At 39.6% G+C, this 27,414-nt stretch overlaps 1 protein-coding gene across 1 annotated transcript; it reads left to right on the forward strand.

Moving 5' to 3' along the window:
• The first annotated feature begins 713 nt into the window (after positions 1–713).
• Positions 714–27,414, forward strand: LOC142662299 (phospholemman-like). Its single transcript, XM_075840445.1, has 8 exons — positions 714–850; positions 11,391–11,452; positions 18,413–18,454; positions 23,343–23,417; positions 24,930–24,966; positions 25,316–25,365; positions 25,521–25,554; positions 26,644–27,414. The coding sequence occupies exons 2-7, from the start codon at positions 11,398–11,400 to the stop codon at positions 25,541–25,543; spliced, it is 282 nt and encodes a 93-aa protein (XP_075696560.1). The 5' UTR covers positions 714–850; positions 11,391–11,397; the 3' UTR covers positions 25,544–25,554; positions 26,644–27,414.

The following is a 27,414-nucleotide window of genomic DNA, read 5'->3' on the forward strand; positions in this document are numbered from 1 at the left end:
AAGGCGCAATCTACTTATGGGAACACTTTAGGCAAATCAGATGCACTGCGATATGTCTAGTGCAGGCGCTGAGGGGGCGGAGCATGACACATGGATTCTCTCTTTAGTGTTCTATGTTTTATCACCAGGCACCAGACATAACACAGTGTATCAGTCCATTAAACTATCAATTAAATATTTCAGATCCGATCTTACATCCTGACTAGGAACATTAGTTCTTCAGGAATCCGGCAAAGTTGGGTTCTCACCCAACTTTCCTTGAAACAGATATAAGTAAGAAAGGTCAGAGCTAAATGTTTAATAACTCAACAGAAGAGGCCGACTCAAGTGCTTATATTTACTGGGGAATTTTGGATAATTTTTTTTTTGGGGGGGGGGGGGCATTTAAATGGACACAGTCTGCCATTGTTCGGATTAGCAGCGCGCAGCATGTGATCCTTGTGTGCTTCTTCTTAGAGGAGAACCTACACGAAAAACATCCAAGGAAAGGAATTCGAGAGAGTGGAATATAGATAGTCAAGAGAGCGAGATAAACAGAGAGCGACACAGGGGCTGTGAGCCGCAGATAACGCCAAATAGGGCAAAACAGAGACAGACAGGCAAGAAAGAGACAGACATCAGCAGCAAGAGGGGGGCCTGAGCCGCACATAAGCAGAGAGGGACAGGGGGAGGATGTGGGGGGCAGAGGAGGAGCCTGCAGGGACAGGGGGTGAATTTAGGAAAGTGTAAACAGAATCACTTGTGTGTGTCTCATAGGGCAGAGCGAGCTCAGGGCACACAGTCACCCACTGACACCCACCCAGAACCTGGAGGCAACTGACAGGAGACCCCCTGGTGTTAGACGGCCTTGGTGAGAAACTTTTTTTGTGCAGAAATCCTATTTACATCTTGGGTTGAAACTTTGTAAACTTTTTTTTGTTTTTAACTTGCAACAATGTAACGACAAACAATCAATACAAAGTCCACAGCTTCTGTCTGCGGCGGTCGGTGCATGCTGGGAGTTGTAGTTCTGCAACCGCCGGACCGCTGCAGATAGTGGAGCACAATACAGTTCTACAATCTGTGGGGGAGGTTGTGCGCTGTTACTATGGAAATGTCAGATCACGTTGCGTTATACGATAAATAGTACAATTGTGGCGTCAGGCACAGATGTAGCAGAGATGAATTTGTTATTCAGCTGTGTCGGAGTCAAGATAAAAATGTTGGTAGAAAATACACGGTGATACTACCCTAACCACAAACTCAGCTCTGCTACATCTGTATGTTATATATACTGTTAGCTAAGTCGTATTTAGAGCGAGTTGAATTCTTGTTTGAATATTAAGCAATTTCCTAATAAGTTCCCAATAGAAGGGAGGGGGGGGGGGGGGGCAGGGGACGATAGTTGTAGAATCACTCTGCCAAGAGCCCAAAGGGGCCCAGGGCCCCTCCACCACAACAGCAGTTACCAATATTATAAATGACACATGGTGGGAGGGGGCCCAGATTTTGCATTGGGGCCCATAAGCTCCATGTTAACCCTCTGGTTATATTCCACTATATTGTATATTATATTGTATTACGCCACATTATAGTAATTATATTATATCTATTGTAATAGGATTATATTAGGGGATTGCTACACAGGCAATTCCCTTATATAAAGCCATAGGTTCACCCAGGGTCAGCGTGTTCTATAGGGGGTGTCCGGTTGGTACAGACCCTGTTAGTGGATTGTGGGGACCCCCAAGGATTAGATGATGGAAAAGGAAACATTACTGCGTCTCTAATGAAATCAATGGGTTCTTTGTGTAATGCATGAACCTGCTGTTGAGAGGGACCCCCCTTTTATGGGGTCAGAAGCCTAATAGGACCCCTGACAATGTTATAGGCGAGTGAGTTATGGTCAGATTTAGTGCTGCAGCCCTAAATCTGTAGTGTTACGCCATTTTGCAACCCCCCCCCTATGGATTTCAAGGGGAAGAACCGCATCTATTGGATGATTGCAGCTTTTACAGTCAGGCCGTCAATAGTCGTAGTTTTGGGAACATTTCCACGACCCGTTTCTTTCGATAAGTCGCCGATAACCGCACGACAACCGCCAAATGTGGGTGAGTCTACAACGCGATGCATCGGAATATTTTGTGTTTTAGCTTCGCACTTATGCGCCATATTATGACTTCACTGGCTCCGACCATGTCCCGGTTTTCTGGGGTGGTCGGCTGCACGTCAGGCGGCTGCTGCGGAATTTTTCCAGTGCCAAGTACTTAACGCTGTAACTTTTCCCACTAATTCTTTCCATATGTGCACAGCAGGGGGAGGAGAAGGTGCGAGTCATTTCAGGGCGTTTATACAGAGGTTTGACATTGCAATTCAATGCCCAGTGTCCTACCAATGTAGCAGAGCTGAGTTTGTCTTATATAACACTAATGATAGCACATACGGAAATGGCAACATTTTGTGCCAAATGACATATTCATCTCTGCTACATCTCCTTTCATATCATGCCCTGGCACCAGTGGAACTCCCCTTGCAGCAAACATGATGTCTAGGTATAAAGCAGTATGAACCCTACATCTGTCACAATGCAACACAGCAGAGCATATATTGTACTTTACAGATACTTATCCAACAGGGGGCAGCAGCGAGATGTGAGGCCCTGGTGCTACTATGTTCATAGCTATTTATACTTCTGCTGGTTTACTGTTAGCGCTCAAGCTGCAAGGCCTCATATCTCTCTGCAGTCCCTGCTGATTCAGTGTCTATTTGTAGTTTTCCCTGCTGCGTTGAATTGTAGGAGGTGTAGTGTTTACCCATTTCATTGGTCACGGGGCATTATAGAAGATCAGTTGAGTTGTTAGTGGAGTGTCTGTCAGCATAGTGAATACAGCTCTGGATGTGACTGGAGTAGAAGACCTGAAGTAACTCTAGTCAGGACAAGGAGCAGCTGTTTTGTATAACTGGTGAACCCTGAATGTACTTGGAGCAGGTACCACCCGGAGGGTTTATGGGGTATTTTAATGAATTGGGCGCTCGCCATAGATGACACTTGCTGGACAATGTGGGTTCCCAGCGTATGATCGGCGGTTTTCTTTGGATTCACCTATGGATTTCTCTTTCTGTAAAGTGGAGAGCAGGAAAGTCGGAGACATCTCGTTCTGGAGGAGAAGGAAGGGCAAACATTCTGTACAAGGAACGAGCTGATATAAATATAAAACCGGAGTCACTGCCAAATTCTATATATATTCATTACTGAGCGGCCTGGAGAACCGGCAGGGGAAACCGAGTGGGGTCCAGTCCTCAACTGTACAGAACAACTACTATGTCTGGTGTATCTAAGACTATCATGTGTCCTACTGTCTGCTAAGCTGTGTATCTAAACTTATCGTGTGATACTATTTGCTGGGATAGTGTATCTAAGCCTCTCATTTGTGATACTATCTGCTAGGCCAGTATATCTAATCCTATCATGCGTGATACTGTCTGCTGAGCCGCTGTATCTAATCCTATCATGTGTGATACTGTCTCCTGAGCTGTGTATCTAATCCTATCATGTGTGATACTGTCTGCTGAGCTATGTATCTAATCCTAGCATGTGTGATACTGTCTGCTGAGCCATATATCTAATCCTATCATGTGTGATACGGTCTGCTGAGCTTCAGTATCTAATCCCATCATGTATGATACTGTCTGCTGAGACTATGTATCTAATACCATCATGTGTGATACTGTCTGCTGAGCTGTGTATCTAATCCTATGTGATACTGTCTGCTGAGCTGTGTATCTAATCCTATCATGTGTGATACTGTCTGCTGAGCTGTGTATCTAATCCTATCATGTGTGATACTGTCTGTTGAGCTGTGTATCTAATCCTAGCATGTGTGATACTGTCTGAGCTGTGTATCTAATCCTATCATGTGTGATACTGTTTGCTGAGCTGTGTATCTAATCCTATCATGTGTGATACTTTCTGCTGAGCTGTTGTATCTAATCCTATAATGTGTGATACTGTCTGCTGAGCCGATGTACCTAATCCTACCATGTATGATACTGTTTGCTGAGTCAATGTATCTAATCCTATCATGTGTGATACTGTCTGCTGAGCCATATATCTAATCCGATCATGTGTGATACTGTCTGCTGAGCCGATGTATCTAATCCTATCATGTGTGATACTGTCTCCTGAGCCAATGTATCTAATCCTATCATGCGTGATACTGTCTGCTGAGCCGATGTATCTAATCCTAGCATGTGTGATACTGTCTGCTGAACCGATGTATCTAAGCCTTTCAGAGAACACTACATTTACTTTAAAAATAAATAAAGGTTATTACTTAATAAATCCTAAGTATTGCTTTATTTTAACTCAAAGGTTCACATATTTTGCTTGCTGTCAGTAGTCGTCCTGACCTAATACTTCGCACAGCTGAGGGTTTGTTACACTTGTATTCAGTCTAGACAATGCACTGTCAGCTAAAAAGACTGATACAATGTAACAAACTATCAGGACAGGAGAGAGAGAGGTACTGGAAACAATTGTAGCAAACCTCCAGCTGTGAGCAAGACTTGGTTAAAGTGGAGATCTTGAAAATGGTACACGGAATGAAGCACAAAGCGGCAGATTTCATAGGACAGTCTCAGTCTAAGGCCCACAGGGGTAAGATGCGACAAATTTATTAAAAGCTGCGAGCTGGCGAAGATTTCCGCTATAATTGAAACCAGTTTTTAGTGGAAATTTTTAAAAATTTGGCGTCCCATGGATGGCGCCGCCCCTTCTGCTAAGCCTGTCCACTAGTTTTGAGAAGCTGTAACTGGTGCAAAACGAAAAAATAATTATTGTACAATGCTTAAGCTTTATAGACATGACAGGACTGCGATTGTGATATTGAGGACGAGTCTGTGAAACTTTGACTTCGGACAAAGACAAATAAAAGGACGCCGGGGTTTTGGCAAATTACAAGAGATATTTCTACAACACGAAGATCAGACATTGTATCTCCGGGGATGATTAGGGCGGGTTCACACATGGCGGAATTTCACTTAAATTCCGCTGCGGACACTCCGCAGCGTTAATCCGCAGCGGAGCCGTTTCTCCATTGACTTTCACTTTAATTTAGCAGTGTTCGTTTACACGATGCGTACAATTCCGCTGCGGAGCATAGGCTGCGGAGCGGAATTTGGTGTCCGCAGCATGCTCTGTCTGTTGCGGAGCAGTGGCGGACTGGTTGCGGACTCATGGCGGAATTTCTCCATTGACTTCAATGGAGAGTCAAAATTCCGCAATGAAGTCCGCAGATCTTATGTGTGCTGCGGAGCGTATTGTTTTTACTACCATGACATTTCTTCATTCTGGCTGGGCCTATGTATTTCTAGGTCTACAGCCAGACTGAGGAAGTCAATGGGGCTCCCGTAATGACGGGAGCGTTGCTAGGAGACGTCAGTAAATAGTCACTGTCCAGGGTGCTGAAAGAGTTACGCGATCGGCAGTAACTGTTTCTGCACCCGGGACAGTGACTACCGATCTCAATATACATGTATCTGTAAAAAAAATATAAGTTCATACTTACCGAGAACTCCCTGCGTCTGTCTACAGTCCGGCCTCCCAGGATGACGTTTCAGTGTAAGTGACGGCTGCAGCCAATCACAGGCCAAGCACAGGCTGCAGCGGTCACATGGACTGGAGCGTCATCCAGGGAGGTCGGGCTGGATGCCGAAAGAGGGACGCGTCACCAAGACAACGGGCGGTAAGTATGAAAATCGTTTACTTTCACTAGGGAAAGTGCTGTCCCTTCTCTCTATCCTGCACTGAATAGGGAGAAGAGAAGCACTTTTCCTGCAGTCCGCAGCGGCCAGTCCGCATCAATTTTCTGCACATTTTGTGCAGATCCGCTGCAGAATCTGCAACGCAGATTCTGTGCGGCATTGATGCGGACAGTTGCGGAGGAATTCCGCCATGTGTGGTCATGCCCTAAGAGCAAAACTACAGGAGACTCGACACGGAACAAATCAGACACTTTACTACTATACCAGTCTTTGTTATTAGCGAAGGACCTGCAGATGTCAAAGCATGCTGGGAGTTGTAGTATCAGAACATGTTCCTATTAGAGGGACTAATATTCATGTCTATAATCATGGAAAAAATAAATAAAACAAAATTGAGATCACCATAAATGGTACTGTAGTCAGTCCTTATAGAGAAAATATGTAATATAAATGAGATTTTAAAATTAGATTATTATTGTTTGATTTATTTTTGAACTCTAAATATCCCTTTCATAACAGCTCAGGATAGATCAACTAATTCAGATTTTATGGGAAACAGCAATCACCTATTCTCTGTGTAGAAAAAAACCCAAAAAACAACTACTACATTACAGCCCCCTATGTATAAGAATATAACTACTATAATACCGCCCCCTATATATAAGAATATAACTACTGTAATACTGCCTCCTATATACAAGAATATAACTACTATAATACTGCTCCTATATACAAGAATATAACTACTATAATACTGCTCCTATATACAAGAATATAACTACTATAATACTGCCGCCTATATACAAGAATATAACTACTATAATACTGCTCCCTATATACAAGACTATAACTACTATAATACTGCCCCCTATATACAGGAATATAACTACTATAATACTGCCCTCTATATACAAGAATATAACTACTATAATACTGCTCCCTATATACAAGAATATAACTACTATAATACTGCCCTCTATATACAAGAATATAACTACTATAATACTGCCCCCTATATACAAGAATATAACTACTATAATACTGCCCCTATATACAAGAATATAACTGCTATAATACTGCTCCTATATACAAGAATATAACAACTATAATACTGCTCCTATATACAAGAATATAACTACTATAATACTACCCCTATATACAAGAATATAACTACTATAAGGGCATGACCACACGTGGCGGATTTCGTCCGCAACTGTCCGCATCAATGCCGCACAGAATCTGCGTTGCAGATTCTGCTGCGGATCTGCACAAAATGTGCAGTAAATTGATGCGGACTAGCTGCTGCGGACTGCGGTAAAAGTACTTCCCTTCTCCCTATTCAGTGCAGGATAGAGAGAAGGGACAGCACTTTCCCTTGTGAAAGTCAAAGAAATTCATACTTACCGCCCGTTGTCTTGGTGACGCGTCCCTCCTTCGGCATCCAGCCCGATCTCCCTGGATGACGCGGCAGTCCATGTGACCGCTGCAGCCTGTTATTAGCCTGTGATTGGCTGCAGCCGTCACTTAGACTGAAACGTCATCCTGGGAGGCCGGACTGGAGACAGAAGCAGGGAGTTCTCGGTAAGTATGAACTTCTATTTTTTTACAGGTTGCTGTATATTGGGATCGGTAGTCACTGTCCAGGGTGCAGAAACAGTTACTGCCGATCGCTTAACTCTTTCAGCACCCTGGACAGTGACTATTTACAGACGTCTCCTAGCAACGCTCCCGTCATTACGGGAGCCCCATTGACTTCCTCAGTCTGGCTGAAGACCTAGAAATACATAGGTCCAGCCAGAATGAAGAAATGTCATGTCAAAAAAGCAAGACACATCCGCAGCACACATGACATGTGCATGACAGCTGCGGACTTCATTGCGGAATTTAGAATCTCCATTGAAGTCAATGGAGAAATTCCGCCATGAGTCCGCCACTGCTCCGCAACAGACAGAGCATGCTGCGGACACCAAATTCCGCTCCGCAGCCTATGCTCCGCAGCGGAATTTTACGCCTCGTCTAAACGAACACTGCTAAATTAAAGTGTAAGTCAATGGACAAACGGCTCCGCTGCGGATTAACGCTGCGGAGTGTCCGCAGCGGAATTTAAGTGAAATTCCGCCACGTGTGAACCCAGCCTAATACTGCCTCCTATATACAAGAATATTACTACTATAATACTGCTCCTATATACAAGAATATAACTACTATAATAATGCCCCTATATACAAGAATAGAACTACTATAATACTGCCCATATATACAAGAATATAACTACTATAATACTGCCCCTATATACAAGAATATAACTACTATAATACTGTCCCCTATATACAAGAATATAACTACTATAATACTGCCCCCTATATACAAGAATATAACTACTATAATACTGCCCCCTATATACAAGAATATAACTACTATAATACTGCCCCTATATACAAGAATATTACTACTATAATACTGCTCCTATATACAAGAATATAACTACTATAGTAGTGCTTCCTATTTACAAGAATATAACTACTATAATACTGCCCCTATATACAACAATATAACTACTATAATACTGCCCCTATATACAACAATATAACTACTATAATACTGCTCCTATATACAAGAATATAACTACTATAGTAGTGCTTCCTATATACAAGAATATAACTACTATAATACTGCCCCTATATACAACAATATAACTACTATAATACTGCCCCTATACACAAGAATATAACTACTATAATACTGCCCCCATATACAAGAATATAACTACTATAATACTGCTCCTATATACAAGAATATAACTACTATAATACTGCCCCCTATATACAAGAATATAACTACTATAATACTGCTCCCTATATACAAGAATATAACTACTATAATACTGCTCCCTATATACAAGAATATAACTACTATAATACTGCTCCTATATACAAGAATATAACTACTATAATACTGCCCCCTATATACAAGAATATAACTACTATAATACTGCTTCTATATACAAGAATATAACTACTATAATACTGCCCCTATATACAAGAATATAACTACTATAATACTGCTCCTATATACAAGAATATAACTACTATAATACTGCCCCTATATATAAGAATATAACTACTATAAGGGTATGTGCACACACACTAATTACGTCCGTAATTGACTGACGTATTTCGGCCGCAAGTAGTGGACCGAACACAGTGCAGGGAGCCGTGCTCCTAGCATCATACTTATGTACGATGCTAGGAGTCCCTGCCTCGCTGCAGGACAACTGTCCCGTACTGTAATCCTGTTTTCAGTACGAGACAGTTGTCCCGCAGCGAGGCAGGGACTCCTAGCGTCGTACATAACTATGATGCTAGGAGCCCGGCTCCCTGCACTGTGTTCGGTCCGGTACTTTCGGCCGAAATACGTCCGTCAATTACGGACGTAATTAGTGTGTGTGCACATACCCTAATACTCCCCCTATATACAAGAATATAACTACTATAATACTGCCCCTCTATATACAAGAATATAACTACTATAATACTGCTCCTATATACAAGAATATAACTACTATAATACTGCCCCCTATATACAAGAATATAACTACTATAATATTGCCCCCTTATATGCAAGAATATAACTACTATAATACTGTCCCTATATACAAGAATATAACTACTATAATACTGCCTGCTATATACAAGAATATAACTACTATAATACTGCCTGCTATATACAAGAATATAACTACTATAATACTGCTCCTATATACAAGAATATAACTACTATAATACTGCCTCTATATACAAGAATATAACTACTATAATACTGTCCCTATATACAAGAATATAACTACTATAATACTGGTCCTATATACAAGAATATAACTACTATAATACTCCTCCTATATACAAGAATATAACTACTATAATACTGCTCCTATATACAAGAATATAACTACTATAATACTGCCCCTATATACAAGAATATAACTACTATAATACTGCCTGCTATATACAAGAATATAACTACTATAATACTGCTCCCTATATACAAGACTATAACTACTATAATACTGTCCCTATATACAAGAATATAACTACTATAATACTGTCCCCTATATACAAGAATATAACTACTATAATACTGCTCCTGTATACAAGAATATAACTACTATAATACTGCTCCCTATATACAAGAATATATCTACTATAATACTGCTTCTATATACAAGAATATAACTACTATAATACTGCTCCTATATACAAAAATATAACTACTATAATACTGCCTCTATATACAAGAATATAACTACTTTAATACTGCCTCTATATACAAGAATATAACTACTATAATACTGCCCCTATATACAAGAATATAACTTCTATAATACTGCCTCCTATATACAAGAATATAACTACTATAATAATGCCCCCTATATACAAGAATATAACTACTATAATACTGCCCCCCTATATACAAGAATATAACTACTGTAATACCGCCCCTATATACAAGAATATAACTACTATAATACTGCCCCTATATACAAGAATATAACTACTATAACACTGCCTCTATATAAAAGAATATAACCACTATAATACTGTTCCTATATACAAGAATATAACTACTATAATACTGCCCCCTATATACAAGAATATAACTACTATAATACTGCTGCTATATACAAGAATATAACTACTACAATACTGCTCCTATATACAAGAATATAACTACTATAATACTGCTCCTATATACAAGAATATAATTACTATAATACTGCCCCCTATATACAAGAATATAACTACTATAATACTGCCCCTATATACAAGAATATAACTACTATAATACTGCTCCCTATATACAAGAATATAACTACTATAATACTGCTCCCTATATACAAGAATATAACTACTATAATACTGCCCCTATATACAAGAATATAACTACTATAATACTGCTCCCTACATACAAGAATATAACTACTATAATACTGCCCCCTATATACAAGAATAATGCTACTATAATACTGCCCCTATATACAAGAATATAACTACTATAATACTGCCCCTATATACAAGAATATAACTACTATAATACTGCCTCCTATATACAAGAATATAACTACTATAATACTGCTCCCTATATACAAGAATATAACTACTATAATACTGTCCCTATATACAAGAATATAACTACTATAATACTGCCCCCTATATACAAGAATATAACTACTATAATACTGCTCCCTTTTTTACAGTCTGTATCAAGGGGAAGCAGATAAAAGGGGAGGAACACATGACTATAGTATTAAATTACACAGGGTTTGTGTCTAGTCTGTAACTTTGGGTAACCATAGGTCTGCATAGGAGCTGTGTACATGAAGTGATAGGAGAATTTTTTTATGAAGATTTTTTGCAAAATTGCTTTACTTTTAGATGCATTTTAGCTATAAAATATGGTTAATAAGTTTACTTACCCTTTGAAGCTAGTGGTGTAGAAAGTATTCCACCTGATCTGGGCAGAAGTCGTGGTCACACCTGCTGCAGCATTCCCTGGTATTTTCCTTTTTGCCCACAATTTTGAGTTAGAGGTAATCTGATCATTTCTGCAGTACTATAGTCGCTGACTACTTTCCTCTTTTTCCACCACAGCCTTAACATGGAGGCTTCCCTCTTCGTCTTCTGCTGCTCAGTTGTGATCACAGCAGCGTTGGGTAAGTGTTTACTATTGTATACAGGTTTTATTATCTTCCCAAAAGCGAATGGTAATAAAATGCGTGACTGATATTATACAGGGTGAATTAACAATATTTCAAAGGGCCAGTCCGATCTGTAAAAAAAAAAATTTTTTGTGTAATGAGAAGTTCTGCAACTGTCTAATAACCTTTGTTTTTCAATTCTTTACTATTTTCAAAATCTCTGCTTGCTGTCAGTGAATGAAAACATTCTTATATTTCATTTAGAGTCTGTAAGCCTGTACAGAGCTAATAATTCTTACAGCTGATGGTTTGTAACAATTGCATCCAAGCCAGAAAATCCTCTGTGAGCTAAACACATCAGCAGAACAAATCTCTCTCCTGTTCTGATCGTTTGTTGCAATGTATCAGTGCAGATAAAATGTTGAATTCTGGAGTCCAACATCTTTACCTCACAGAGGATTGTCTATGCTAGATACATTTCTAACAAACCATCAGCTGTGAGAAGTATTAGATCTGTACAGGTTTATAGCCTTCGGATGTAAACAAGAATGCTCTTCACTAAGGGCATGACCACACGTGGCGGATTTCCTCCGCAACTGTCCGCATCAATGCCGCACAGAATCTGCGTTGCAGATTCTGCTGCGGATCTGCACAAAATGTGCAGTACATTGATGCGGACTAGCTGCTGCGGACTGCGGGAAAAGTGCTTCCCTTCTCCCTATCAGTGCAGGATAGAGAGAAGGGACAGCACTTTCCCTAGTGAAAGTAAACGATTTTCATACTTACCGGCCGTTGTCTTGGTGACGCGTCCCTCTTTCGGCATCCAGCCCGACCTCCCTGGATGACGCGCCAGTCCATGTGACCGCTGCAGCCTGTGCTTGGCCTGTGATTGGCTGCAGCCGTCACTTAGACTGAAACGTCATCCTGGGAGGCCGGACTGGAGACAGACGCAGGGAGTTCTCGGTAAGTATGAACTTATATGTTTTTTTACAGATACATGTATATTGAGATCGGTAGTCACTGTCCCGGGTGCAGAAACAGTTACTGCCGATCGCTTAACTCTTTCAGCACCCTGGACAGTGACTATTTACAGACGTCTCCTAGCAACGCTCCCGTCATTACGGGAGCCCCATTGACTTCTTCAGTCTGGCTGTAGACCTAGAAATACATAGGTCCAGCCAGAATGAAGAAATGTCATGGTAGTAAAACCAATACGCTCCGCAGCACACATAAGATCTGCGGACTTCATTGCGGAATTTTGACTCTCCATTGAAGTCAATGGAGAAATTCCGCCATGAGTCCGCCACTGCTCCGCAACAGACAGAGCATGCTGCGGACACCAAATTCCGCTCCGCAGCCTATGCTCCGCAGCGGAATTTTACGCCTCGTCTAAACGAACACTGCTAAATTAAAGTGTAAGTCAATGGACAAACGGCACCGCTGCGGATTAACGCTGCGGAGTGTCCGCAGCGGAATTTTAGTGAAATTCCGCCACGTGTGAACCCAGCCTAACTGGGAGCAGAGATTATGCAAATGGTGAGGAATTGATACACTGAGGATGTTAGAAAGTTGCAGAACCTTTCATTATATTTTGATGCTTTATTGACATAAGACAAGGAACCTCCTTTCAGTAGCAGATTTACACGTTCTCCACCAAATCACACAAATATGTAATTGTTCCAAAAGGATCTCACTCTGAAAGATATAGCAACTGAGATCAGACACATACATAGTGACCGGGATCAGACACAACTATTGTGACTGGGATCAGAAGCAACCATCGTGACCGGGATCAGACGCAACCATCATGACTGGGATCAAACACATACATCGTGACCAGTATCAGACGCAACCGTCGTGATTGGGAACAGACACATACATCGTGACCGGGATCAGACACAACGATTGTGACCGGGATCAGACACACATTGTGACCGGGATCAGACACACATTGTGACCGGGATCAGACACATACATCATGACCGGGATCTGACACATACATCGTGACCAGGATCAGGCAAAACCGTTGTGACCGTGATCAGACTTATACATCGTGACCGGGATCAGGCACATACATCGTGACCGGGATCAGACACATACATCGTGACCAGGATCAAACACAACAGTCGTGACCGGGATCAGACACATACATCGTGACCAGGATCAGACGCAACCATCGTGACCGGGATCAGACACATACATAGTGACCAGGATCAGAGGCAACCATCGTGACCAGGATCAGACACATCGTGACCAGGATCAGATATATAGTGACCAACATCAAACACATCGTAACTGGGATCAGACACCTAGTGACCAGGATCAGACACATCGTGACCGGGATCAGAAACATATTCACCAGGATCAGACATATAGTGACCGGTGAACAAAATAGAAACTGGGGAGGGAACCTCCAGCTCACCTTTCACACTCCAGTGTGGTGTGGATTGTAGAAACGAGAATATTTTGAATACATCAAATGCATCCAAGCATTTTATTTCCCAACATCATAGATCCACCAAATCTTTCCGCTGTTACGCCATTGAAAAGATTCATCCCTGTAAACGGGGAGGTGACATAAAACACAAAACCCATCTCAGGGAAGCCTACTGGATATACAGACTCAATACAAGGTACCCAAAAGGCTTAAACCTAAGAAAAGAACTAATGTATCTATACTAAATAGTCATTATGTAAAAAAGCATTACTAGTCATACATGAGCACAACATAGAACCGAGTCAAGGCTCATTAATTATTAAAAATTAACTAACCACGCAATGTCATTCAAGGTACACAATCCCACCAAGTGATGCATGCATAACATATGCTTTTTGTCATGTACACTCTTTTATTAACACACCACCCAGTCTTGTCCCCATTACATGTTCCCGAATCCCCGTAGAGATTCAGTTGTGTCCTTCCTGCACTTTCCCCACAAGATCCTCATCTTACATATAGAGCGCGTTGCCACATAGTACCATACCTACAGTTCTCAAATATACCCTATCATTAACACAACAATACCAGTCACAATTCAACTTTAACGGTCATTCCAATATATTCCTGACAAACTATCACGGCCTGTATTTATACGCCCCCCGTTCCCGTCATAATTGACAAGGAAATACAACTATAATATATATACATTCTTTGAAAAAACGAGCAGAATCCATGATCATATATGACTTACCTTCCAATATGTACGTTCATGATGGTTCTTGGGAGACACATCAGGCCCGGGTTCTCAACCAATCCGGCCATCGTGATTGTCAGACACCCATACAGAAATCTGAAACGCCATAATTAAACAAAAATACAACTACTATTAACAATTAGAACTTGTCAGAAATATGGTCAAACATACTATATAAACGAATTAATTCAGGTCAATAAAGTCCCATAACAATATCAGTACTCACCGACAAGATCTGACAGATCACAACACGGAACCTTATGACCATTTCCGGCTTGCGGTCCAACGCAACTCAGACGATGACACGCAATCAACAATCAGCTGACTGAGTATAAAACTGACAGCGCGCTCTATTCAAAAACCACTACAGCCAAGTTTAAGGACGCGGCAGACGTCCGAAACGCGTAGGCCTCGAGGACACTCACCTCCACTTCTCATACACCCAGGACAATATACAACTGGACTTCCTTTTAATTCATTCCATTAAACTTGGAACAGAAAATCCATTTTAATTCCACCCAGCGCTGGATCCTACTTTCTTCCTTCCTTCTATATAGTGACCGGTATCAGACACATTATGACCGGGATCAGACACATACATCGTGAACCAGAATTAGACGCAACCGTTGTGACCGGGATCAGACACATACATAGTGAGCGGGATCAGACACATACATCGTGACCGGGATCAGACACATACATCGTGACCGGGATCAGACACATACATCGTGACCGGGATCAGACACATACATAGTGACCGGGATCAGAGGCAACCATCGTGACCAGGATCAGACACATCGTGACCAGGATCAGATATATAGTGACCAAGATCAGACACATCGTGACTGGGATCAGACACCTAGTGACCAGGATCAGACACCTAGTGACCAGGATCAGACACATCGTGACCGGGATCAGAAACATATTCACCAGGATCAGACATATAGTGACCGGTATCAGACACAGTGACCAGGATCAGACACATTATGACCGGGATCAGACACATACATCGTGAACCAGGATTAGACGCAACCGTCGTGACTGGGATTAGACACATACATAGTGACCGGGATCATATGCAACCATCGTGACCAGGAGCAGACACATCGTGACCAGGATCAGATATATAGAGACCGGGATCGGACACATCGATCAGACACATAGTGACAGGGATCAGACAAATATTGACCAGGATCAAATATATAGTGACCGGGATCGGACACATACATCGTGACCGGGACCAGTCACATACATCGTGACCAGGATCAGACACAAACAATGTGACCGGGATCAGACACATACATCGTGACCGGGATCAGACGCAACCGTCAATACCGTGATCAGACTTATACATCATGACCGGGATCAGACACATACATCGTGAGCAGGATCAGACGCAACCGTCATGACCGGGATCAGACACATAGTGACTAGCATCAGATACATCATGACCGGGATCAGACACATATTGACCGGGATCAGACACATAGTGACCGGGATCAGACACATAGTGACCGGGATCAGACACATAGTGACCGGGATCAGACACATAAATTGTGACCGGGATCGGACACATACTTCGTGACCGGGACCAGTCACATACATCGTGACCAGGATCAGACACAACCAATGTGACCGGGATCAGACACATACATCGTGACCAGGATCAGACGCAACCGTCAATACCGTGATCAGACTTATACATCATGACCGGGATCAGACACATACATCGTGAGCAGGATCAGACGCAACCGTCATGGCCGGGATCAGACACATAGTGACTAGGATCAGATACATCATGACCGGGATCAGACACATATTGACCAGTATCAGATATATAGTGACCGGGATCAAACACATATTGACCAGGATCAGATATATGGTGTTCGGGATCAGACACATAGTGACCAGGATCAGACACATAGTGACCGGGATCAGACACATAGTGACCGGGATCAGACACATAGTGACCGGGATCAGACACATAGTGACCGGGATCAGACACATAGTGACCGGGATCAGACACATAGTGACCAGGATCAGACACATAAATTGTGACCGGGATCGGACACATACATCGTGACCGGGACCAGTCACATACATCGTGACCAGGATCAGACACAACCAATGTGACCGGGATCAGACACATACATCGTGACCAGGATCAGACGCAACCGTCAATACCGTGATCAGACTTATACATCATGACCGGGATCAGACACATACATCGTGAGCAGGATCAGACGCAACCGTCATGACCGGGATCAGACACATACATCGTGACCAGTATCAGGCGCAACCGTCGTGAACCGGGATCAGACACATACATAGTGACAGGGATCAGATGCAACCATCATGACCAGGATCAGACACATCGTGACCAGTATCAGATATATAGAGACCGGGTTCGGACTAGGATCATATGGATCAGACACATAGCGACCGGGATCAGACACATAGTGACCAGGATCAGACACATCGTGACCAGGATCAGACACATCAGGACCGGGATCAGACACATAGTGAACAGGATCAGACACATCGTGACCGGGATCAGACACATATTCACCAGGATCAGATATATAATGACCGGGATCAGACACATATTGACCAGGATCAGAGACATAGTGACCGGGATTAGACACATAGTGACCGGGATCAGATATATAGTGACCAGGATTAGACACATAGTGACCGGGATCAGACATATAGTGACCAGGATCAGAGACATAGTGACTAGGATCAGACACATCATGACCGGGATCAGAAACGTATTGACCATGATCAGACACATATTGACCGGGATAAGACACATATTGACCGGGATCAGACACATATTGACCGGGATCAGACACATATTGACCGGGATCAGACACATATTGACCAGGATCAGACACATAGTGACCGGCATCAGACACATATGATCGGGATCAGACACATAGTGATCGTGATCAGACACATAGTGATCGTGATCAGACACATAGTGATCGGGATCAGACACATAGTGACCGGGATCAGACACATAGTGACCGGGATCAGACACATCGTGACCGGGATCAGACACATCAGGACCGGGATCAGACACATAGTGAACAGGATCAGACACATCGTGACCGGGATCAGACACATATTCACCAGGATCAGATATATAGTGACCGGGATCAGACACATATTGACCAGGATCAGATATATAGTGACCGGGATCAGACACATATTCACCAGGATCAGAGACATAGTGACCGGGATTAGACACATAGTGACCGGGATCAGATATATAGTGACCAGGATTAGACACATAGTGACCGGGATCAGACATATAGTGACCAGGTTCAGAGACATAGTGACTAGGATCAGACACATCATGACCGGGATCAGAAACATATTGACCATGATCAGACACATATTGACCGGGATAAGACACATATTGACCGGGATCAGACACATATTGACCGGGATCAGACACATATTGACCGGGATCAGACACATAGTGACCGGCATCAGACACATATGATCGGGATCAGACACATAGTGATCGTGATCAGACACATCGTGACCGGGATCAGACACATCAGGACCGGGATCAGACACATAGTGAACAGGATCAGACACATCGTGACCGGGATCAGACACATATTCACCAGGATCAGATATATAGTGACCGGGATCAGACACATATTCACCAGGATCAGATATATAGTGAACGGGATCAGACACATATTCACCAGGATCAGAGACATAGAATTTAATTAACATTTCCAAATTTTCCTTTCTATTTTTTCAGAATCTGAGGATACAAATGAAAAACATGACCCGTTCCACTATGGTAAGAAGCTCCATTACTGATCTGTTATATACACATATTTTAGTTTTTTTATTATTTTGCTATATTTTATGCTACATACATTCAAGCCTAATGATACAAGTTGTAATTACAGGCTCCACCAACAGGGGGCAGTGTGAACAAAATTATCTGTGTTTTAACAATGATAATCTGGAGGATGGTATGTGGGACGTGAGGTGGGGGCTATGAAGTCACCTGTGGTCTGATATTGCGGTGTAGCAGCTTCCCCACGGCAGTATACGGCGCTGTAATACAACTGCATGTCACCACAATACCATGTTGGCACAGCAATAGGATCTGCAATATGGAGTAAAAATAATAATGAAAGATCCCAGTAGGTGCAAACAAAATATTTTACTTCAGTGCAAATTTGCCAAATGACAAAAAAAGCCAAATTCCCACTCTACTCGGTAATATACTAAGGTGAATAGTAAAATAAACGCTTCAATTAGACATAGCGAGGTTAAAAACCTGACACGTGAACATATGATGACTCTGGATAGCTGAAATCGTTTTTACTATTGAGTATATATATATTCTGACCCACAAAAACATCTGATGTGTGTGCATTGCGGCCAATAGAGTCCGGTTTGTAGGCCTATCACTGTGGAAATATCGCGTTTACGTAAATCGTACGTCCAGAAGATGAAAAGTGCGCAATACCTTGAACTTAGGTTTAGCGAGCCTACAGAAGAGCAACGCCTAATAGAAAGTATTAGATAGTATTTATAAACAAAAAGTTACATAAGTAACAATAGTAACACTGTGCAGGAAGCAAAAACAAAGGCAAAAAGAAAAATACATAAAAATAATAATCATCATTTAGAGGAACTGCAATCTTTCAAATATACGCCGATGAGGTGAAAACTTAAGGGCCTGTTCACATCAGCATTCGGTTCCGTTCATCGGTTCTGTTCAACCATCCGTCAGAGGAACTGATGAACGGAAAGCTGACGGGAAACTATCGCTTCGATTTGCATTACCATTGATTTCAATGCTTCTCTTTCAGTTTGTTTCCATTCTGTAAAGTTTCAGTTTTTTTCATGAAAACAATAGCTCAGTCAAAAGCACTATTGTTTCCATGAAACAATAGGGGCAGTATTACATTTCATAAAGTACATTGTGAGCACTAAGAAAGAAACACAAGGTCACTATATGACTGGTGAAGTATTCAACCCCTAAGTCCCATAATACCAACATATAACTACTACAATACTGCCCCCTATGTACAAGAATATAACTACTATAATACCGCCCCTATATACAAGAATATAACTACTATAATACTGCTCCTATATACAAGAATATAACTACTATAATACTGCCCCCTATATACAAGAATATAACCACTATAATACTGCTCCTATATACAAGAATATAACTACTATAATACTGCTCCTATATACAAGAATATAACTACTATAATACTGCTCCCTATATATAAGAATATAACTGCTATAATACTGCCACTATATACAAGAATATAACTACTATAATACTGCTCCTATATACAAGAATATAACTACTATAATAATGTCCCTATATACAAGAATATAACTACTATAATACCGCCCCTATATACAAGAATATAACTACTATAATACTGCTCCTATATACAAGAATATAACTACTATAATACTGCCCCCTATATACAAGAATATAACCACTATAATACTGCTCCTATATACAAGAATATAACTACTATAATACTGCTCCTATATACAAGAATATAACTACTATAATACTGCCTCCTATATACAGGAATATAACTACTATAATACTGCCCCCTATATACAAGAATATAACTACTATAATACTGCTCCTATCTACAAGACTATAACTACTATAATACTGCCCCTATATACAAGAATATAACCACTATAATACTGCCCCCTATATACAAGAATATAACTACTATAATATTGCCCCTATATACAAGAATATAACTACTATAATACTGCTCCTATATACAAGAATATAACTACTATAATACTACCCCCTATATACAAGAATATAACTACTATAATACTGCCCCTATATACAAGAATATAACTACTATAATACTGCCCCTATATACAAGAATATAACTACTATAATACTGCCCCCTATACACAAGAATATAACTACTATAATACTGCCCCCTATATACAAGAATATAACTACTATCATACTGCCCCTATATACAAGAATATAACTACTATAATACTGCCCCCTATACACAAGAATATAACTACTATAATACTGCTCCTATATACAAGAATATAACTACTATAATACTGGCCTCTATATACAAGAATATAACTACTATAATACTGCCCCCTATATACAAGAATATAACTACTATAATACTGCCCCTATATACAAGAATATAACTACTATAATACTACTCCCTATATACAAGAATATAACTGCTATAATACTTCCCCTATATACAAGAATATAACTACTATAATACTGCCCCCTATATACAAGAATATAACTACTATAATACTACTCTCTATATACAAGAATATAACTACTATAATACTTGCCTCTATGTACAAGAATATAACTACTATAATACTGCCCCCTATATACAAGAATATAACTACTATAATACTGCCCCTATATACAAGAATATAACTACTATAATACTGCCCCTATATACAAGAATATAACTACTATAATACTGCCCCCTATATACAAGCATATAACTACTATAATACTGCCCCTATATACAATAATATAACTACTATAATACTGCTCCTATATACAAGAATATAACTGCTATAATGCTGCCTCCTATATACAAGAATATAACTACTGTAATACTGTTCCTATATACAAGAATATAACTACTATAATACTGCCCCCATATACAAGACTATAACTACTATAATACTGCTCCTATATACAAGAATATAACTACTATAATACTGCCCCTATATACAAGAATATAACTACTATAATACTGCTCCCTATATACAAGAATATAACTACTATAATACGGCCCCCTATATACAAGAATATAACTACAATAATACTGCCTCTATATACAAGAATATAACTACTATAATACTGCCCCTATATACAACAATATAACTACTATAATACTGCCCCCTATATACAAGAATATAACTACTATAATACTGCTCCTATATACAAGAATATAACTACTATAATACTGCCCCTATATACAAGAATATAACTACTATAATACTGCCCCTATATACAAGAATATAACTACTATAATACTGCTGCTATATACAAGAATATAACTACTATAATACTGCCCGTATATACAAGAATATAACTACTATAATACTGCCCCTATATACAAGAATATAACTAATATAATACTGCTCCTATATACAAGAATATAACTACTGTAATACTGCTCCTATATACAAGAATATAACTACTATAATACTGCTCCTATATACAAGAATATAACTACTATAATACTGCTCCCTATATACAAGAATATAACTACTATAATACTGCTCCCTATATACAAGAATATAACTACTATAATACTGCTCCCTATATACAAGAATATAACTACTATAATACTGCCTCCTATATACAAGAATATAACTACTATAATACTGCTCCTATATACAAGAATATAACTACTATAATACTGCCCCTATATACAAGAATATAACTACTATAATACTGCTCCCTATATACAAGAATATAACTACTATAATACTGCTCCCTATATACAAGACTATAACTACTATAATACTGCCTCCTATATACAAGAATATAACTACTGTAATACTGTTCCTATATACAAGAATATAACTACTATAATACTGCCCCCATATACAAGACTATAACTACTATAATACTGCTCCTATATACAAGAATATAACTACTATAATACTGCCCCTATATACAAGAATATAACTACTATAATACTGCTCCCTATATACAAGAATATAACTACTATAATACGGCCCCCTATATACAAGAATATAACTACAATAATACTGCCTCTATATACAAGAATATAACTACTATAATACTGCCCCTATATACAACAATATAACTACTATAATACTGCCCCCTATATACAAGAATATAACTACTATAATACTGCTCCTATATACAAGAATATAACTACTATAATACTGCCCCTATATACAAGAATATAACTACTATAATACTGCCCCTATATACAAGAATATAACTACTATAATACTGCTGCTATATACAAGAATATAACTACTATAATACTGCCCGTATATACAAGAATATAACTACTATAATACTGCCCCTATATACAAGAATATAACTAATATAATACTGCTCCTATATACAAGAATATAACTACTGTAATACTGCTCCTATATACAAGAATATAACTACTATAATACTGCTCCTATATACAAGAATATAACTACTATAATACTGCTCCCTATATACAAGAATATAACTACTATAATACTGCTCCCTATATACAAGAATATAACTACTATAATACTGCTCCCTATATACAAGAATATAACTACTATAATACTGCCTCCTATATACAAGAATATAACTACTATAATACTGCTCCTATATACAAGAATATAACTACTATAATACTGCCCCTATATACAAGAATATAACTACTATAATACTGCTCCCTATATACAAGAATATAACTACTATAATACTGCTCCCTATATACAAGAATATAACTACTATAATACTGCCCTTATATAGAAGAATCTATACACTATAATAGTTTTAATGCCGTATATTACTAGGTGAGTTATGCTCTTACAATGTAAAAACTTTGTTCTTTACATTTTCTTTTGTGTCTTCTACGTGCTGATACTATATTTTGTGTCTTCGTATTTTATCTTTACTTCATCACACTTTCCTTTTTCTCTAGATTATAAAACCCTGAGGATCGGTGGTCTCGCCGTTGCCGGTGTTCTCTTTGTTCTGGGAATTCTCATCATCCTGAGTGAGTGATGTTTTGACTGATGCCCCAGAGACAGGTCCATGTAAACATCTGAATGTCTGTCAGCTGTGGATAAGCAATGATATATTCTGAACTGTCGTAGATGTGAATATTATTAAGGCCAAGATATGCGCAGATCCAGTATAAAAAGAGCGGCAGGTCCAGAGATTGAAGACTCGTATATTATACATTTATACACTACAGAATAAATCCAATACATGTAATGGGGCTACATTGTGTATAATGCAACTTGTCAAATACCCAGCCCCATCTGAGGGCGCCCTTCACTATTCACATACTTTAACTACAATAAAAACTACATGGGCCATACAGCTCCTCTAAGAGCTTTTACTGTTTAGTCAAGAAAGTAAAGGGAATGTAACATTAGAAAATTGGAGATTATTTAAATCAAGTTCTTATTTTTAAAAAACTTTTATGTTGCTTTTTAAATATTTCCTATGTGACTATACATAAAAAAAAATTTTTACATTCTAAGTTTTACACTGGAAACTAGAGCACACTCAATAGACTGACATTTCCTGTTTTCTGCAGCACATTTGTCAGCTTTGCTGTTTAGATTGGAACAGTGTCAGCAGAGTCATCTAAGTATCAATGTAGGGCAGAGTCAGCAAAGTAATTTCATTATCAGAGTATGGGGTCTGCAGAGTCATCTCATTATCATTATAGGGCAAGGTTAGCAAAGTAATCCTTTATTATTAGAAAGTGTAGTCAAATGAGTCATCTCATTATTATTAGAAGGCTAGGTCAGCAGAGTCATCTCGTTATAATTAGAGGGCGAGGTCAGCAGAGTCATCTCATTGTTAGAAGGCTGGGTCAGCAGAGTCATCTCAATATAATTAGAAGGCTAGGTCAGCACAGTCATCTTGTTAAAATTAAAGGGTGTAGACATCAGAGTCATCTCATTATCATTAGAAGGCTAGGTCAGCAGAGTCACCTCAATATAATTAAAAGGCTAGGTCAGCACAGTTATCTCATTATAATTAAAGGCGTAGTCATCAGAGTCATCTCATGATAATTAGAAGGCTATGTCAGCAGAGTCATCTCATTATCATTACAGAATGGGGGATTTATTGACAGGTGATAGCTCTATTGTATTACTGGAGGCCTATATAAGGCAGGATAATAACACTACATATGATACACCCTGATAAGATTCTGTATACAGCTCCCCCGTCACTCCCTGATCTCTGGGGGAGGGGCTGTACGCGCTTCCTGTAGACTGTATTAATCTATGACATCTTTGCAGCTTGCATAAGGTGCAGACACTCTGTTATACAGTCTGTACAGACAATACAGGAAGGATTTGTGCGCCTCCAATATCACCACCACCGGTAATGTTTTTAAAAAAAATAAAAATATCTCTATCAATTAAAAAAATGTATGAAACTAAAATGCCATACATGACGCTGTCCCTTTAAATGGACTATAATGAAAGAAAAACACATTGACTTTGATTTTTAATTTATGTTTCTTTTCATTCTATTGATTCATTAGGCAGAAAATGCCGTTGTAAATTCAATCAGCATCAAAGGTAAAAACAGACGATGACTGCGGCAGTGGAATTATCGTTACTACTAACCCTACATTTAGAAGGATCATTTTTATATTTGTATACGCTTTATAATATATCATTTTAGATCACCTATACATTATATACTCTTATTGTTCTTGTATCTAGTTCCACCACGCCGCTGGCACGTATTTACACCAGCCTGGTCACCAAATGTTCTTCCACCTGAATTCCGTTAATCTAGATCCCCCACTGTCCTCTACTAGGGGGTTCCCGTCCCTGTTGATGCCCCCAGTCACTATACAGTTTTGTAGGATATGTTGCTCCTATATAAAAAAAAATTACTAAAAAAACACTTTTCTATACGCAGAACGGGAGAGCCTATAGAAGAAGAAGGATCTTTGCGAGCATCTATCAGACGTACGTATGACCCAATATCACGATCAGACTGCTAGTACATGCGCCTACCACTGTGTGTGTGTGTATATATATATATACACACAGTAGCTGTGTTTATATCCCTGCATGCGGTAAATGAAACATTTCTAATTCTATTTTGCTCATTTTTCCTCCAGGTTTATCCAGCAGAAGATTATAGTTTACAGTGAGGTAAGAGGAGCGCAGACTCTTCCCATGTTACACAAATAGATTAGAGAATTGCGTAAATATTAACACCCCAACATTTACAAATCTGAAAAAAGTTCTTCAAATATGACAGCTTTCAAATTGACATATTTTTTTTTACTTTTTGCGATACATTAAACTTGTATTGTTCTCTCTTAGCCGATTCCGTCAGTTCAGCTGATCTGGTGGCTCGGCTGAGATCATGTCCTGCGTGTCTATGACACATAGGATCCATCTAATATCGATCACAGTTATGAACTTAGATGTGATCGACATTAGGTGGGTCCACAGGACCAGCTTTCAGCCGAGTAGTCACTTTAGTTGAGCTGACGGAATCGGCTGAGACAGAACTATACAGGATACATAGAAGCTGTATCGTAAAAAGTTAATTATTTTTTAAATAAAAGTCGATGTGAGAAGTTTTTCTAAAACTCATAAAACATATAGATATATATAAAAATTCCATTCAAAAGCGTACATTGCCTTCAAAGTCCCAATCAGGGGGTCAAAATGACGCACATCCATTATGCTAATAAATCTTCCACCAGTGGTGCCAATGGGGCATATGGGACAATGCTCAATGCCCTTTATGATGGGCCACAAACATTAGATTTAAATACCTCATATTTATGGCTAGCTTTAATTTGTGTGGCTCTTCTTACAAGGGTGTCAAGGGATCCCTCTCGAGACTCCTGACTGGTCAAGAAGACTTTCTAACTATTTAGGGTATGCCTTTCTTTACCCCTTAAAATCAACACTCCGAGCAAAAAGGATACACTGTATTATACCTAGTACAGGGCCTGAGGGGGCGGAGCATGACACGGATTCAAAGAGAAGCAAAGAAAGAATTCCTGTGTCATGCTCCGCCCCCTCTCAGCCCTGCTCTAGGCATAATGACCCTTTAATCAACAATTTGAGGGGCTGTTCAGTGAAGATAATTGCATTCACTCCCTTAGTTTTATTAGGGTTTACCGATTCCTTCATTTAAAGGGATGCTTCTTAATGACACACTCCTTTAAGATGTAACAAGTCGTGTTTAACAATGTAACTTTTTTGTTTATTTCTTTACTATAGGTTTATGGTTTCCACAAAATTCGGCCTTTATACTCCCGTACAAATGTGCGTTCAGTGGCATATGGGGGGCTTCTTAAGGGGGGAGTGCAAGTTTCTCCGAGGCCTGTGTCATGTGACAACATTTCAGAATAGGAATAATATCATGCGTGTTTCTGAAGATGTGGTCATGTGACACAAATATTGGCGACCATAACTCTTGGTCAGTAGTCATAGGGGAGGTTTGTAGCCATTGTTTCCATACGCCACTGCGCATGTTTCAACAGTCCGACTTTCCAAGCGAGATCCAGAAGACCAAGTGCGCCATTTACACCATGTGACCTCCTGAGTGCGCCACAACATCCCAACTATCTGAGTACCGCCATGTTCCACCATAACACAACATTACATACAAGATGGTCCTCATGTTCCCTATGGAATGTCTCACCCGACGCGTTTTTGGCCATTTCTGACCAAACAATAAGCTTTACAAGTCCCCTGCTTATAGAGGCCCCTCCCCCTCTGTTATAATCATATTACAGTTCTGTCTATTATAAGCCAAATTGTTATATATTGTATATAATACGAAGTCATAAGATTTGGATTAATATATAAATATAATATATCCTTAATACGCATCTGTATATATAAAGTATATTACAAATGACATTTTAACCCCCAGTTTTGGATTCTTCAGACCAAACATTTGTAGATCTATTATTACTGAGTGCAGGAAAAGTCGAGCTCTGCTACTAATCCACAAACCTGTAGTAATAAAATACACTTTTTGGAATA

Source organism: Rhinoderma darwinii, chromosome 10 (assembly GCF_050947455.1).
Source record: "Rhinoderma darwinii isolate aRhiDar2 chromosome 10, aRhiDar2.hap1, whole genome shotgun sequence".
Classification (NCBI taxonomy): Eukaryota; Metazoa; Chordata; class Amphibia; order Anura; family Rhinodermatidae; genus Rhinoderma; species Rhinoderma darwinii.

Excerpts from the sequence above, each read along its gene's own strand:
- LOC142662299 (XM_075840445.1), top strand. The coding sequence starts at position 11,398 with ATGGAGGCTTCCCTCTTCGTCTTCTGCTGCTCAGTTGTGATCACAGCA. Across the intron at positions 11,453-18,412 it reads TGTGATCACAGCAGCGTTGG|AATCTGAGGATACAAATGAA; the intron begins GTAAGTGTTTAC and ends CTATTTTTTCAG. Across the intron at positions 24,967-25,315 it reads AAATTCAATCAGCATCAAAG|AACGGGAGAGCCTATAGAAG; the intron begins GTAAAAACAGAC and ends TTCTATACGCAG.